The sequence below is a fragment of the Palaemon carinicauda genome, chromosome 39, assembly GCF_036898095.1.
Source record: "Palaemon carinicauda isolate YSFRI2023 chromosome 39, ASM3689809v2, whole genome shotgun sequence".
NCBI classification, from domain to species: domain Eukaryota; kingdom Metazoa; phylum Arthropoda; class Malacostraca; order Decapoda; family Palaemonidae; genus Palaemon; species Palaemon carinicauda.
The window spans coordinates 57,388,473-57,403,472 of NC_090763.1; the positions used below are offsets into that span (position 1 = coordinate 57,388,473).

At 34.0% G+C, this 15,000-nt stretch overlaps 1 protein-coding gene across 1 annotated transcript in view; it reads right to left on the reverse strand.

The window, feature by feature from the left end:
* The window catches only part of LOC137631210 (uncharacterized), a 113,459-nt gene that overhangs the window by 33,504 nt on the left and 64,955 nt on the right, over positions 1–15,000 (reverse strand). Inside the window, exons 6-7 of the mRNA XM_068362957.1 lie at positions 3,973–4,098; positions 705–845 (exon numbers count right to left, since the gene is read on the reverse strand). Of these exons, the coding sequence (XP_068219058.1) occupies positions 705–845; positions 3,973–4,098 (267 nt within the window). The remainder of the gene's footprint in view (positions 1–704; positions 846–3,972; positions 4,099–15,000) is intronic.

Sequence of the window (15,000 nt, forward strand, 5' to 3'; positions counted from 1 at the left end):
TAGATGATATTTTTATTGGTGTTTATAGCAATCCTTATATATTTAAATTTTTGAATTGTTGACTATAATAGATAGGAAAAGCGTTTTCTTTTCTTTTATGGAAATGTTTTCGGTTTATATTTTACAGATCGTTTTTACGGAAATCTTTTCGACTTCCTAAATTGAAAAAAGTACATAAAAAACATACTAAACACAGCATTCAGTGCAAAACTGATGTCTTTTCCATTGAGGAAACATTTCATCTCTCTCGATACTATAATTTTTAATACTGCATTATGAAATCCTACGTAAAAGCAAAGACCAAAGATAGAAGACCGGAAAGTCCCTTATATTATAAAAACCTCGTGCGCATAAAGTGCCTGGTCAGCGCCACCTACTGAGGAGTGCGAAAGCTTACGAAAATTCAACAGAGTTTCCGGTCTTAACATTACTGTCTTAAGGCAGGTTTACACGATCGAACGGTTCGTCGAACCTGGTTCGACAGACAAGTGTTTGAAGTGATGTTCGAACGGTTCGAAAAAAGTCTGTTCTCGCCTGAATTTTGTGGACGGGGCTTCATTGTCCACAAACCTTATGCATTTATGGCTGACTCCACCTCCTTGAACCGTTTGACCAGCAGGTTCGACACCCGGGTTTGACGAACTGTTCGATTGTACAAACCCCGCTTTAGACGCAAAATGAATGGACGTGACGTCACTACTTACCTTTCAATTCTTCTAGTGCAATCACACTGCCATTTACGGCTATACGACTCCAGACTATACTGGGTGTAGGTTCACCCGCTGCTAGACATCTCAATCGTAAGTTATTCAGTTCTCGGACGACGACAGGCAGACGCGGTAAACCTGTGAGCATCACATTGATAGCCATAAATAAAGGTTTTTCTTAAAGCATTTAAGCCAGTACAAAATTATAAACTGATATTAGTTTTTAATGGAAAGCTAAGGTAGTTTAAATTCTTCCTTTTTTCCAGATTTCATAATTGACATTATGATAGAGGTTTTTATTAAAGCATTTAAGTCAGTACAAAATTATAAAATGATATTAGTTTTTAATGGAAAACTAAGGTAGTTTAAATTCTTCCTTTTTTACAGATTTCAGAATTGACGTTATGATAGAAAAAACAGGTTTTTAGAAAAGTGAAAATTCCAAAAACATTAATCCTGACTACATTGATTATCTGTAGCTTCGGGATATTGTCTGTAGCAATGTTTCTGTTAAACCAATAGGACATGTATCAATTTTTTTTCATTGTTTTTATCTTGATCTTGTTGTTTTACGAGAGACACCAAGTATTTAGTCCGGTCAAACTCACAAAATCCAACTTCAAACATAACATTAAATATTTCTCCCTCTTTGATTTCAGAATAATTATTTATATCAACCTTTAAAATAAAGAAGAAAGGAGAGTAAAATATCACATTTGTGTTTACATATGATTAAAAGAACACTCATTTCCTTTAAGAAAAAAAAAGCTGTATCGTCTTCTGAAGTTTTGCTTCCTATCATATCTTTAGTGAATATTAGATGAATTTCAAGTTTAACTTTACTCAAGAGTAATGAAGTCCCCGCGGATGGACTAAACAGACTCTCTCTCTCTCTCTCTCTCTCTCTCTCTCTCTCTCTCTCTCTCTCTCTCTCTCTCTCTCTCTCTCTCATGTTTATCTACATGGCCCTTCAAATGAAAATATCTTGAGTCAATTTTGGTATCCTTGCTTTACGTAAAGAAGCTCAAAATGTTAGGACTGCCGCAATCTTGATCTTTTAAGATATTTATGTATTTTGCAGCGTTTCAACCACATTTTAGCACCATAAATTAGACATGTATTTAACTTCAATTAATGAGGATCATCACAGGCAAAATTCAAGGCCGTGTATTTATTTATTTATTTATTTATTTATTTTATTTTATTTATTTTTTTTTTTAGGTACATGGATAGGGTATGTATATTGTATATATATTTCATCCTGAATACATATTCTGCCTTCTCACTTATAACATATTTTATAAGGCGAGGTTTAATGAGTGTAAATAGAACATATTATTCTATCCATAAATGTCTTATATCTATTTTTGCAACTGATTAAGGTTTCACAAGATCCTATAACTGTGAGGTATTAAAATTGGATTGAGAATAGGAAAAGATACCTTACACCTAAAATTTTCCCGTAAAAATCTCGAATATATGTTGCCCAGTATTTACCGATTTAAAAACGGATATATTGACGTAAAGGAGTCATATTATAACAAATTAGGGTAAAATTACGATCGCCTGTATTTTACTGAAATCGGGCTGCGAACAGTATCTTTTTACGGAGAATTTTCGATTAAAATTAAATGTGTGGTTTTTTTTTTTTTTTTTTTTTTTTTTTTTTTTTTTTTTTTTTTTTAGCAGTGTATGTATTCCATTATGTAAGATCTCATGTTAGATACTCGTATTAGGCACCGTAGTATCCACATAGCCCTATAATTAAATTCATGGAGGGTAATTTTAGTAATTTTTCCGTTAAAGGGAAGGTGGTATGTTGTATGTGAACCCTCCCAACGTTAATACTGTTTTGTTTTCATTTAGATTTTACTAATTTGGTTTCTTTTTCTTTGTTTTTATTTAACTTAATTATTTTTTTATTCCCAATAATTTCTCTTATTCAAGCTTTATTGATAATTTAGTTATAGATTTTAGTATTTTATATTTGCCAATTCCGTTGCAAAGGTTATGGTTTGATAGGTGTGTATTTATTTGTATGGTATGTCTGTCTGTGTGTTTGTGATTTGCATAACTCAAAAACTATATGACCGAATCTCATGAAATTCGGTGCGATGATTGGCTATGATCCAAGGACAATTTGATTAGATTTTACGAGTGATTGGGTCAAAAGGCAAAGCTAGGGTCACGAAAAGGTGGAAAAACTTTTTTTTTTTTTCCCATAGACCAATTTCTATCTGATTTGCATGAAACTAGTGACGAAATGCGCATAATCCAATTGTCTATCCTTTGATATACATGATATAGGCGGAGGTATGCGCTTTAACGAGTGCCCGTTCTATTGGTATTTGAAATACATAGAGTGTTCACATGCATCTCTTCGTCGTCGTTAGCTTCTACTGAACTTAATCCAAAACACGACATACCAAATTCCAAAAGAATTATTTTTACCGTTTTTATCTGTATATGGTTTTTCAAAATAGATTTTTCAAAATTTGTATTAAAATAATTTAATATTCTATATAATATTTTTCTCAGAATATTGCGGAATAGTTGTTTCATACAATTAAAGAGATGCTACTTACCTTAACGGAAAGCCTAAAAGAAAGTTATAGAAGAAAAAGAAAATTTTTTAAAAGTTTGAATATATATCATTAACTAATGTATGCGATCAAAATTATGAATTATCTCTTTCCTATGAATAAAACCTAAAAAGAAATTTGGAATATGAGCTTCAAAAACTCATTTACGCACAAATAATTGAGAAGTGAAACATTAATAACAATATTGATGATAATAATATTATCATTGTATGATAAAATTTTCAGTCAGCAGAAATATATATTATCTTAAGGATAAAGAGATGTGGAAAATAATTAACAATAATAGTAATGATAATAGTATTGTTATTTTATGATAACATTTCCAAACGGCAGAAATTTATAGTATCTTAAAGATAAAGACATGTAGCGGAAAATAAGGACAATAATAATGATGGTAATATTATTGTTATTATATGATAAAATTTCCAAACGGTAAAAATATATATCTTAAATATAAAGACATGTAGCGGAAAATAAGGACAATAATAATGATGGTAATATTATTGTTATTATATGATAAAATTTTCACTATGCAGAAATATATATCATCTTGATAAAGAACTGTTTCGGAAAATAATGACCAATAATAATAATGATATAATATGATATAAGATTTCCAATACAGAGATCCTTTCTTTTGATATATCTATTAACGGAAGTACCTGGTAAGGACGGCGGGACAATCCTTTCATTGTCAATCTCATCAACATTCCAGAGTTCTATCTTGGGAGAGCCTGGCATCCCTGGGACGCCGTCTCTTCCGTCCCTTCCATTTGGACCTCGGACACCTGTGAAAGAGCCAATTATCGTCTTCATATCTAAACAGTAATAACGCGAAAAACATAAAAATCTGATTTTTTTTTTTAATATAGTTATAGCAAAGTTAGTTTTTATATAAAGTTCATCTGTATGGTAGATATATTAAGTGAGAATTGGAGAGGAATTAGATATTATGACAGAGAAAACACTAGATTTAAGGTCTCGTTTTTAATATATTCATAACAAAATTAAGTGAATCTGGATGGTAAATATATTTATTGAAAATTGAAGAAGGGAGTATTATGATATCGGGAAAGACATTCAAATTTAAGGTCTGGTTTTTTTTTATATTAAGTTCTAACAAAATTAATTTTTTTGTAAAGTTCATTTGGATGATAGATATATCAGGTCTCGCTTTTTAATATAGAGTTCTAACAAAATTAAGTTTTTATTTTTGTAAACTTCATCAGGATAATAGATATATTAAGTAAGAATTCAAGAAGAATGAAATATTATGATTACGAGAAAGAAACAAATTCAAGGTATCCTTTTTAAATATAAAGTGATATTTACCGTTATAGAAATATTAATGACATTTGAAGAAAAATTAAATATTAGATAAGGATAACCAAAAAATCTACAAATGTAATAGCTTGTTTTTAAAAAATATAATGAAGTTAATTTTTTTATATAGAGTTCATCTACAGGATAGATATATTAAATAAGAATTAAAGAAGAATGACGTGCCGTAAATGTAATAGCTCGGTTTTTTTAAAATGTAAAGTTGATTTTTTATATAGAGTTCATCTACAGGATAGATATAATAAATAAGAATTAAAGAAGAATGAAGTACCGTATTACGATATCGAGAAAAACCTTGGGAAGAACCTGTGAGGGTGGTGGGAGGTTGGGGAGGGGGGGGGGAGGTGTAGATCAAGGAGGCATGTAATTAGATGGCGAGATAAGGTAAAGGATGATATGGAGAGAAGAGGTTTGGTGGAAGAAAATACCATTAATAGAAGGCATTGGAGAGGGCACATCAGGCAACCGACCCCTTAATGCAAGAGATGAATATCGAGCAAAACCTACAAATTTGAGATCTGTTATATATATATATATATATATATATATATATATATGCATATATATAATGAGTATATATATATATATATATATATATATATATATGCATATATATAATGAGTATATATATATATATATATGCATATATATAATGAGTATATATATATATATATATATATATATATATATATATATATATATATATACAGTATATACATATACGTAACATCTGCTTGATAGAAATATCGTGTAATAATTAAACGATGAAATATGATACTGGGAAAAACCTATGAATATAAGATTCGTTTTTTGAAATATAAAGGCTACATCTGCATGATAGAAATAATAACAACTGGCGAAGAAGGAAATATTGTCCATTTTAAAAGCTTGAAAGATGATAGGGATCGTGGAGGTTATTGTTAGAATGGTTTATATTACAATAATAAAAAAAAGATGGAGATTTATAAATCTAAGTTTCACCTGACAAGTAGGTACAGTATGCAGTCAAATTGGTGATGCATTAATTTTTCCATAATGATCTAGCTGATATTTTGATAAAAGAAATATAGCATAAATTCTCTAAAATCATTCTTAATGAAATGTATCTTTTATCAAGCGAAGTTTCAAAATGCTTCGACCCGGGAACGTAGTGTCATAAGAGATGTGAAGAATGTGAGAGTTGCCAGTTAGTGACTTTCGAACGGAAATCACTGAATTCAGGTATCACCAGTTTTGCTGTATACTGTACATGTGAAATGAGAAGTTTATGTGTAATTCAATTTTTATGAAATCCGTTGAAGCGCGAAGACTCATATATCGTTAAATCATTGTTGATTGATTGAAAGTAATATGGTGCCACAAGTGCCTTAATTAAATACGCATTTGTTTTAATAGCTTTTGACTACTTTTTTATTCCTTTAATATTAAGTTGAATTAATTTCTGATCGTCACACATTAATATTATTATTATTATTGTTGTTGTTGTTGTTGTTGTTGTTGTTATTAACTAAGCTACAACCCTAGTTGGAAAAGCATAATGCTACAACCACAATGGTTACAACAGGGAAAATAGCCCAGTGAGGAAAGGAAACAAGGAAATCAATAAACTATATATAAGAAGTAATGTTTAAAAAATGTACCTATATTACGACCAGTAACAACATGAAAATAGACCTGTCAGATATAAACTGTGAAAACAGTTAAATAACCTATATTAATCGAACATTCACTAATTATAGTCCATTTCTTTTAGCGATGCATATTTGCACCGACTCGCGGCGGTGCCCTTTTAGCTCGGAAAAGTTTCCTGATCGCTGATTGGTTAGAATTATCTTGTCCAACCAATCAGCGATCCGGAAACTTTTCCGAGCTAAAATGGCACCGCTGCGAGTCTGTGCAAATATGCATCGCTAAAAGAAATGGACTATAGTCGTATTTATCAAGAGGAATTTTGTTTCACTGTTTGAGAAATGAACTACAAACAAATAACCCATTAAGGCCAAAAGTCACTCAGCTTCCTTCCAAGGATGCTGAATTTCAATTACCTATTGGAAAGTGTCTTACGTTTTGCTCGACTGGGGTTCGAGTCACGCTCAACCTCGATAGTTTATTTTCTAGTATCTGTAACCTCACCATCCTTGTGAGCTAAGGATGGTAGGTTTGAGGGAGCTTATAGGTCTACCTGCTGTCATTCGCAGCCATTGCGTGGCCCTTCCTGGTATTTTTCTCTGTTGGAGCCCTTGGGTTTATAGCACCCTACTTTCCGACTAGGTTTGTAGCTTAGCTAATACTACTACTACTACTACTACTACTACTACTACTACTATTACTACTACTACTACTACTACTACTACTACTACTAGTAATAATAATAATAATAATAAAAATAGCTTCGGTGCAGAGGAGGCCAGGGCGCTGATCATTTGTGTATATGGCCAGTCTCTAGGGCATTGTCCTGCTAGCTAGGCTATCGTCACTGTTCCTTGCCTTTGCCATTCATGAGTGGCCATTGAAACCTTTAAAAAGATTAATTAGTTTCTTATGAACATTAACCTCGAAACGTGATACCTCTCACTTATGAAGTGCACGTAGAATCTACTAAACTTGTCAGAGATGGATTGCCAACCTGATATCAAGTTGTCAATCTCAGAAGCATAAAACTTAATTAGACCAAATCGTATTGTGCATTACAGGTAAGCCTACCAATTTTCTTTAATAATCGTCATACCTAAACTTCTTAAGTCTCGCAAGTTTTCACATCAACATATTTTAGGAGACCTTTTATCATTAAACTGAAAAATAAATATATAAAATACTACTCACCACTTTGACTTTCATCATTAAAATGAAAAGAAAGATATATAAAATACTAAAACACTACTCTTGCCCGCTGTACTACTATGCATACCTTTGCCATATTATTAAAATGATAAGTTATTGGTCATGACAGCTCTACAGTTTACGGTCCGTCAGAATTTTGCTAATTAAGTTTTTAGTAAGCTTATGGATCATGATGACAGAATTATAAAAGTCATGCTTGTATTACATCAATGTATGAGCGTTTTTTATGTATATGTGTGTGTGTTTTTTTAGGCGCTTAACCTGAGCCTTTACCTTAACCTACTTGCTCCGGCAGATTCGTAATCACTTTAATTACACCTTTTACAAGCTCTGGTGTAATCAAGTTTACAAGAACTCTCATTGTACAAGCGTGCTTTACCGTTTAAGTAAAATTTCTTGGATAAAGTTTAGCTAATTCTTTTACGATGTAACCATCTTTTACACTTCTCTATCTATATAATTGATTTAATTAAATGAGGAATTGATTAGTTTTAGATTTTATCTATCCAAGAGTATTGGCGATAACAATATCAACATTGACATCGAAGAAAAGTAGATCAATTCACAGAATTCTTATTGCAACTTAGGGTTTCTCCCTCAGCTGTACCTCAGTGCGAAATGGCTTCACAGGCCCCTGCACAGACCAATATGATCTTAAATCCAATTGTGGTGGTCTATTGGAAACGTCCATGCCTGGCGTTCTGCTGGGCGGGAGTCTCATTTAAACTATAGTTTTTAGTAGTGTCTGGAACCTCACCATCCTTTTGAGCTAAGGATGGGGGGTTAGGGGGAGCCTATATGACTACCTGCTGAATCGTCAGCAACCATCGGCTGGCCCTCCCTGGTTCTAGCTTGGGTGAAGAGGGCCTTAGTCGCTGATCATATGTATTTATGATCAGTCTCTTGGGCTTTGTCCTGCTACGGCATTGTCACTCTCCAATGTGTCTGCTATTCATGAGTGGCCTTCAAAGCCTTTAAAGCGTTGTGACACATTCTCTGTGATCACTGTGTTAGGTTAAAGGCCGCTGGTTTTTTTTTTTTTTTTTTTTTTTTTTTTTTTTTTTTTTTTTTTTTTTTTTTTGCGTGCTGTCTGTATATTCAGTGCCATAGAAATTTTACCACCTGGGCCAAAATTTTGTCTTGCTTTGTTCATCTCATTTGGATGGAACAAGTTGAGAAGTTCACACAATGTGTCTTCACGATAAAACCTTACCGTCACATTATGCAAGGGCTAAAGCCTGCCTGACACTTGCGCGCATTTTTGCCACGCACTGGCACGCATTGATGCGCGCCGGTGCGTGCCACTTTTTGGCACGCACTGGTGTTTTTCGCGCACTGTTCACGACCAGTTCACTCCAGTTCGCGCATCGTTCACGCGACGTTCACGCGATGGCACGAATTGGCACGCGTAGTTCGCGCATCGTTCACGACACGTTCACGCGAGTTCACTCATCATTCCGCATCGTTTCCGCATCGTTCACGCCAGTTCACGCCAGTTCACGAATTGGCCACTCCATATAAAAACGGGGCTTCTCCAACCCGAGGACATTCTTGGATTGGCTTCGGAAGAGACAACAATGCTTTCTGTCAGAGACACCATTGCATTGAGAAGAAGAAACGTATCTTTTTCGTTTGTATTTTTTGTTACCCTTTATTTTTGTTTCAATAAGAAAGCATTTGATTTACATATAAATAGCAGACATGAAATATGTACAAGTATTAAGAAAGCATTTTATTTTAACATTAAAAGCAGCATACATGAAAAGTTTTTAGGCTGTTGATTTTAAGGTAATAGAGAAAAAAGTGTTGAAATAAGAAATCATTTTATTTTTACATTAAAACAGCAAACAGAAAAAATTTGTTTTGCCCTTCATTTTAAGGTAATAAAGAAGAATAAGTATGTTGATGAAATAAAACATCATTTTATTTTTACATTCAAACAGCAAACTTAAAAATTTCTTGGGTTTATTTTTCAGTTCATTTTTATTTAAAACAAAAGTTTTGGGTCTTCATTGGTAATAGAGGAAAATAAGTGTGTGCATGAAATAAGACATTTTATTTTTACATTCAAACAGCAAATATAAACAATTATTAGGTTTATTTTTCTTTCCTTTTCATTAATTTTTTCGTTTCCTTTTTGTTTCTCTTCATTATAAAGTTATAGAAATAGTTTGAAATAAGACATTATTTTATTTTTACATTCAAACAGCAAATATAAAAATTTATTAGGTTTATTTTTCTTTCCTTTTCATTAATTTTTTCGTTTCCTTTTTGTTTCTCTTCATTATAAAGTTATAAAAATAGTTTGAAATAAGATATAATTTTTTTTTTCACATTAAAACAGCAAATATGAAAATTTATTAGGTTTATTTTTCTTTCCTTTTCATTAATTTTTTCGTTTCCTTTTTGTTTCTCTTCATTATAAAGTTATGGAAATAGTTTGAAATAAGATATCATTTTTTTTCACATTAAAACAGCAAATATAAAAATTTATTAGGTTTATTTTTCTTTCCTTTTCATTAATATTTTCGTTTCCTTTTTGTTTCTCTTCATTATAAAGTTCACGCCACTTCCCGCATCGTTCACTCCAGTTCACTCCAGTTCACGCCAGTTCCCGCACTGTTCACTCCAGTTCACTCCAGTTGGCGCATCGTTCACGGCCATTTAGTGCGTGCCAATGCGTGCCACAAACTTTAAACATTTCAAAGTTTTGGGCCCGCATGGCACGCATTGGTACGCTCTGGCACGGGAGTTCCCGCACTGTTCACGACATTTTCACGGCTCGTTCACGCGAGTTCGCGCATCAATGCGTGCCAGTGCGTGCCACGAATGCGTGCAAGTGTCAGGTACCCTTAATGCTGGCGTTAGTCCAGGGCTTAATTTAGCCTCCACCAGCCATCATGCATCAAACAAACGGAGCGAGTTTTTAATTCATTTGGGTTCGATGCCATGAAAAGCAACGTTCGTAAGACCTAAAATACTCGGTTATTTTCGCTTTGAAAATATTGCTCTACAGTTGCCACTGATTGCCTCAAAAAGAAAAAAAAAAAATGGGGGGGAGGAAATTTACGTTAGAGCTTAACCTCGAATCCTCATCGTTCATTGTTAATTTACTTATAATAGCATTAAATTATACAATGTTTTTTTTTTTTTTTTGACACATTTGATGTTTTAACGTTTAAGGATATAATTTTTTCTTATGATATTCCTTCTCACAAGTGTATTGAGAGTTATATCACGAGTTTTGGCATATTGTTCGAATAACAAGTTGATAATGATAATGATCATATTAGTAATGAGTATAAATTACCGGTATTAGAAAGTTTGAAATATTCCTAACCAAGACATACTAGAACTCAGTACAAGTTATTTTTTAAAACAAAATTTAAAATACACAATAACGAAAATATTGAAAGTGCAAAACTAAATTCTTCGTTCTTATGTCATCAGTCCAAACTCCTATACTTTGTTGAATTTGTCGAGGCTGAGAGAGAGAGAGAGAGAGAGAGAGAGAGAGAGAGAGAGAGAGAGAGAGAGAGAGAGAGTGTGTGTGTCAGTAATACACACGCATTTACACTCATGTATATACATATATATATATATATATATATATATATATATATATATATATATATATATATATCATTTAGCAAATTTAGGATTTAATTAGTCATTGTTTTCCTTTGGTACAGTTGGTTTCATTAATTCCGGTACACTTCACAGGAAGCTAAGAAGACGTCTAACAGCTTCACATTGAAGGAGGTAACGCTGTGGTTAGCAAATGATAAACTGTTGGCTACGCTGCCTGTAAAACAAAGTCGCTGAGCGTGTAAACACGTGATCAAAAAAATTTTTTTTATAACTTTTATGATATACTGATAAGCAAATAACAATATTTTTATGTAATTTTGTTCGTAAAATTAATGAAAAAACTAATCATGTGTTTACAAGTTTAGCGACATTGTTTTACAGGCAGCGTTGCCAACGATTCCCCATTTGCTAAACATAGCGTTACCTACTACAATGTAAAGCTGACAGACATCTCGTTAGCTTCCCGTAAAGTGTACCAAAATTAATAAAGCCAACTGTACCTACTGAAAAGATGAAAATATTCCCCTGACGTTTTTATCACTGTTTCCTTATGGTAATTCAGTTTATGGTCGGTAGGAAATATAACGCTAATAAATGCAATAATAGAATTTGTTTGGTGGTTGATAATTGTCGTTAATATAACAGATTTCTATTGAAGTGGCAATAATTTAGTAAGGGGATACACTGGACCCTAATTATAAACAAAAAAATAAAAACTTTCTTTTTCACGGGGCTCCAGAACCCTTCCCTTATTGAAGGATAACTGGATTAAGTGAAATGCTTTAATTTCTAAGGGGAAGTTGATATCTAATTTGAAAGAGCGGAAGATAGGATAGGAAAGAATTTTCAGTTATCAAGTGAATGAGCATGAAATATGGTGAAGCTTATGAAGCGAAAACTTATTAAAAACCTTTGTAATGAAATAATCGTCATGGATAACTTGAATGCAAAACTAGTGAAATGCATTTCATGTCTATTGTCAAATTAATTGGGAAGTGAATATTTTGATGTTATTACCAAGAGAATCATCCCCTATAATAAAGAGCAAGTCTCTCTCTCTCTCTCTCTCTCTCTCTCTCTCTCTCTCTCTCTCTCTCTCTCTATATATATATATATATATATATATATATATATATATACATATATATATATATATATATATATATATATATATATATATATACATATACATATATATACATATATATATATATACAGTTAGGGCCTGTCACGTTTGCCAATCCCGTTCCACAGAGTTGTATAATGTGACGAAGGAGGGAGAAGGTTTGTGACTCAAAGGCAGGATGCAATCAACTGAGTAGTTTATTGAGGAACACTCTCCTTTATATACAAAACCTCAAGGCAACAGGACATAACATGTTCGAGAGACAGACAATGTTACAGAGCAAAACCGGAGACATGATCATTCAGGTTCTTTTTAGTGCGAGGGAAGAGCGCAGATACAAGCATAATATATACAAAAGGAATTATGTACAATTGTGTGACACACGGTTGGTACATGGCTCCCCCTCTAAAAATGACATACTGAACATGTTAAATAGGTGCCCTGAATCTGGAGAGGTAGTAGTAAAAACTGCGCCGATTAGCGGCAGTGAATGGCTGTAGAAGTCGATGGTTGGGGTGCGAGCGAGTGGTGGATGATGGGTGGCTGTGTTGCCGCTCCGGCTCGTCACGGGGTAGGCGAGTGTGTCCTACGGCATTCATAGGTGTGTGTGTCCTACGGCATTCATAGGCGAGTGTGTCCTACGGCATTCATAGGCGTGTGTGTCCTACGGCATTCATAGGCGTGTGTGTCCTACGGCATTCATAGGCCTAGGGCATTCATAGGCGTGTATGTCCTACAGCATTCACGTCACCTTCGGTTGAAGATGAATAGGTGTCCTCTTCGTCACGAGTGGAGGCGTTGATGGAGGTTTTGAAGGTCATGAAGTGGCTGTCCATAAGGGTACGAAGTAGGTTCACCTCACGAGGAGAGCTGTCTGCGGCAGGTTGCAGGCGAGTGATACTGGTCATTTTCCCGAGGGTGAGCGAAGCCCTTTAGTCCCCCAACGGTTGTTGAGAGAGCTGAAAAGGCGTTGCTATACGGGCAGCTGGCGACGGCGGTAACTGCTGCAGAAGGTATGCGTTGACGGCGTCATGGTAACGGTGAGAGGTGGAATGGGGGGGGGGAGGCGGGAGGAGCAAGTCACTCCGGGGTCACCAATGTGACGAAGCAGGGAGAAGGGTTGTGAACTCAAAGGCAGGATGCAATCAACTGAGTAGTTTATTAAGGAACACTCTCCTTTATATACAAAACCTCAAGGCAACCGTACATAACATGTTCGAGAGACAGACAATGTTACAGAGCAAAACCGGAGACATTATCATTCAGGTTCTTTTTAGTGCGAGGGAAGAGCGCAGATACGAGCATAATATATACAAAAGGAATTATGTACAATTGTGTGACACACGGTTGGTACAATAACGTTTTTTCACGTCCATCCCGTTTTGTTCACGGTGGCCCCAAACGGGGTTGCCGGAACCGCCGGGAACAGAGTGAAAAAAGGTAGCCTTAGCTTCCCGTAGTGTACCAAAATTAATAAAGCCAACTGTACCTACTGAAAAGACGAAAATAATCCCCTGACGTTTTTATCATTGTTTCCTTATGGTAATTCAGTTTATGGTCGGTAGGAAATATAACGCTAATAAATGTAATAATTGAATTTGTTTGGTGGTTGATAATTGTCGTTAATATAACAGATTTCTATTGAAGTGGCAATAATTTAGTTAGGGGATACACTGGACCCTAATTATAAACAAAAAAAATAAAAACTTTCTATTTCACGGGGCTCCAGAACCCTTCCTTTATTGAAGGATAACTGGATTAAGTGGAATCCTTTAATTTCTAAGGGGAAGTTGATATCTGATTTGAAAGAGCGGGAGATAGGATAGAAAAGAATTTTCAGTTATCAAGTAAATGAGCATGAAATATGGTGAAGCTTATGAAGCGAAAACTTATTAAAAACCTTTGTAATGAAATAATCGTCATGGATAACTTGAATGCAAAACTAGTGAAATGCATTTCATGTCTATTGTCAAATTAATTGGGAAGTGAATATTTTGATGTTATTACCAAGAGAATCATCCCCTATAATGAAGAGCAAGTCTCTCTCTCTCTCTCTCTCATATATATATATATATATATATATATATATATATATGTGTGTGTGTGTGTGCGTATTGTGTATATATATATGTATATATATATATATATATATATATATATATATATATATATATATATATATATATATATATATATAAATGTGCTGTGTATATATATATATATATATATATATATATATATATATACACTATATATATGAATGAATATTTTTTCCTGTCGCGCCTAGTATTATTACCAAACTTATGACCACTCTGTCTCTCCCCGTCTTTTGAATAGGAGGAACAGGGAATAGTCATACCTTGGTTAGAGAGGGTACCCCGGAGAGGTACACTCGAAAACGACAGTCTCTTACACATTGCCGAACCAGTGAGTTATAGTTAGGAAAGGGGGAGGGGGTAGGAAGGGTTAAATCTGTGTGCGTGCATATCTAAATATTTAACAGTCAGCTTTGACAGGTCGTGTACATTAGTAAGAAATAAAGAAAAAAATTGAATGAAGGGAGAAGACAGGTATAGTGCTATAATGTTTTTTATTCATTTTTATTATTCACCGAAGAAATATGTAGGTAGTAGGTTGGCCAGGGCACCAGCCATCCGTTGAAATACTACCGCTAGAGAGTTATGGGGTCCTTTGACTGGCCAGACAGTACTACATTGGATCCTTCTCTCTGGTTACGGTTCACTTTCCCTTTGCCTAAACATACACCGAATAGTCTGGCATATTTTTTTAC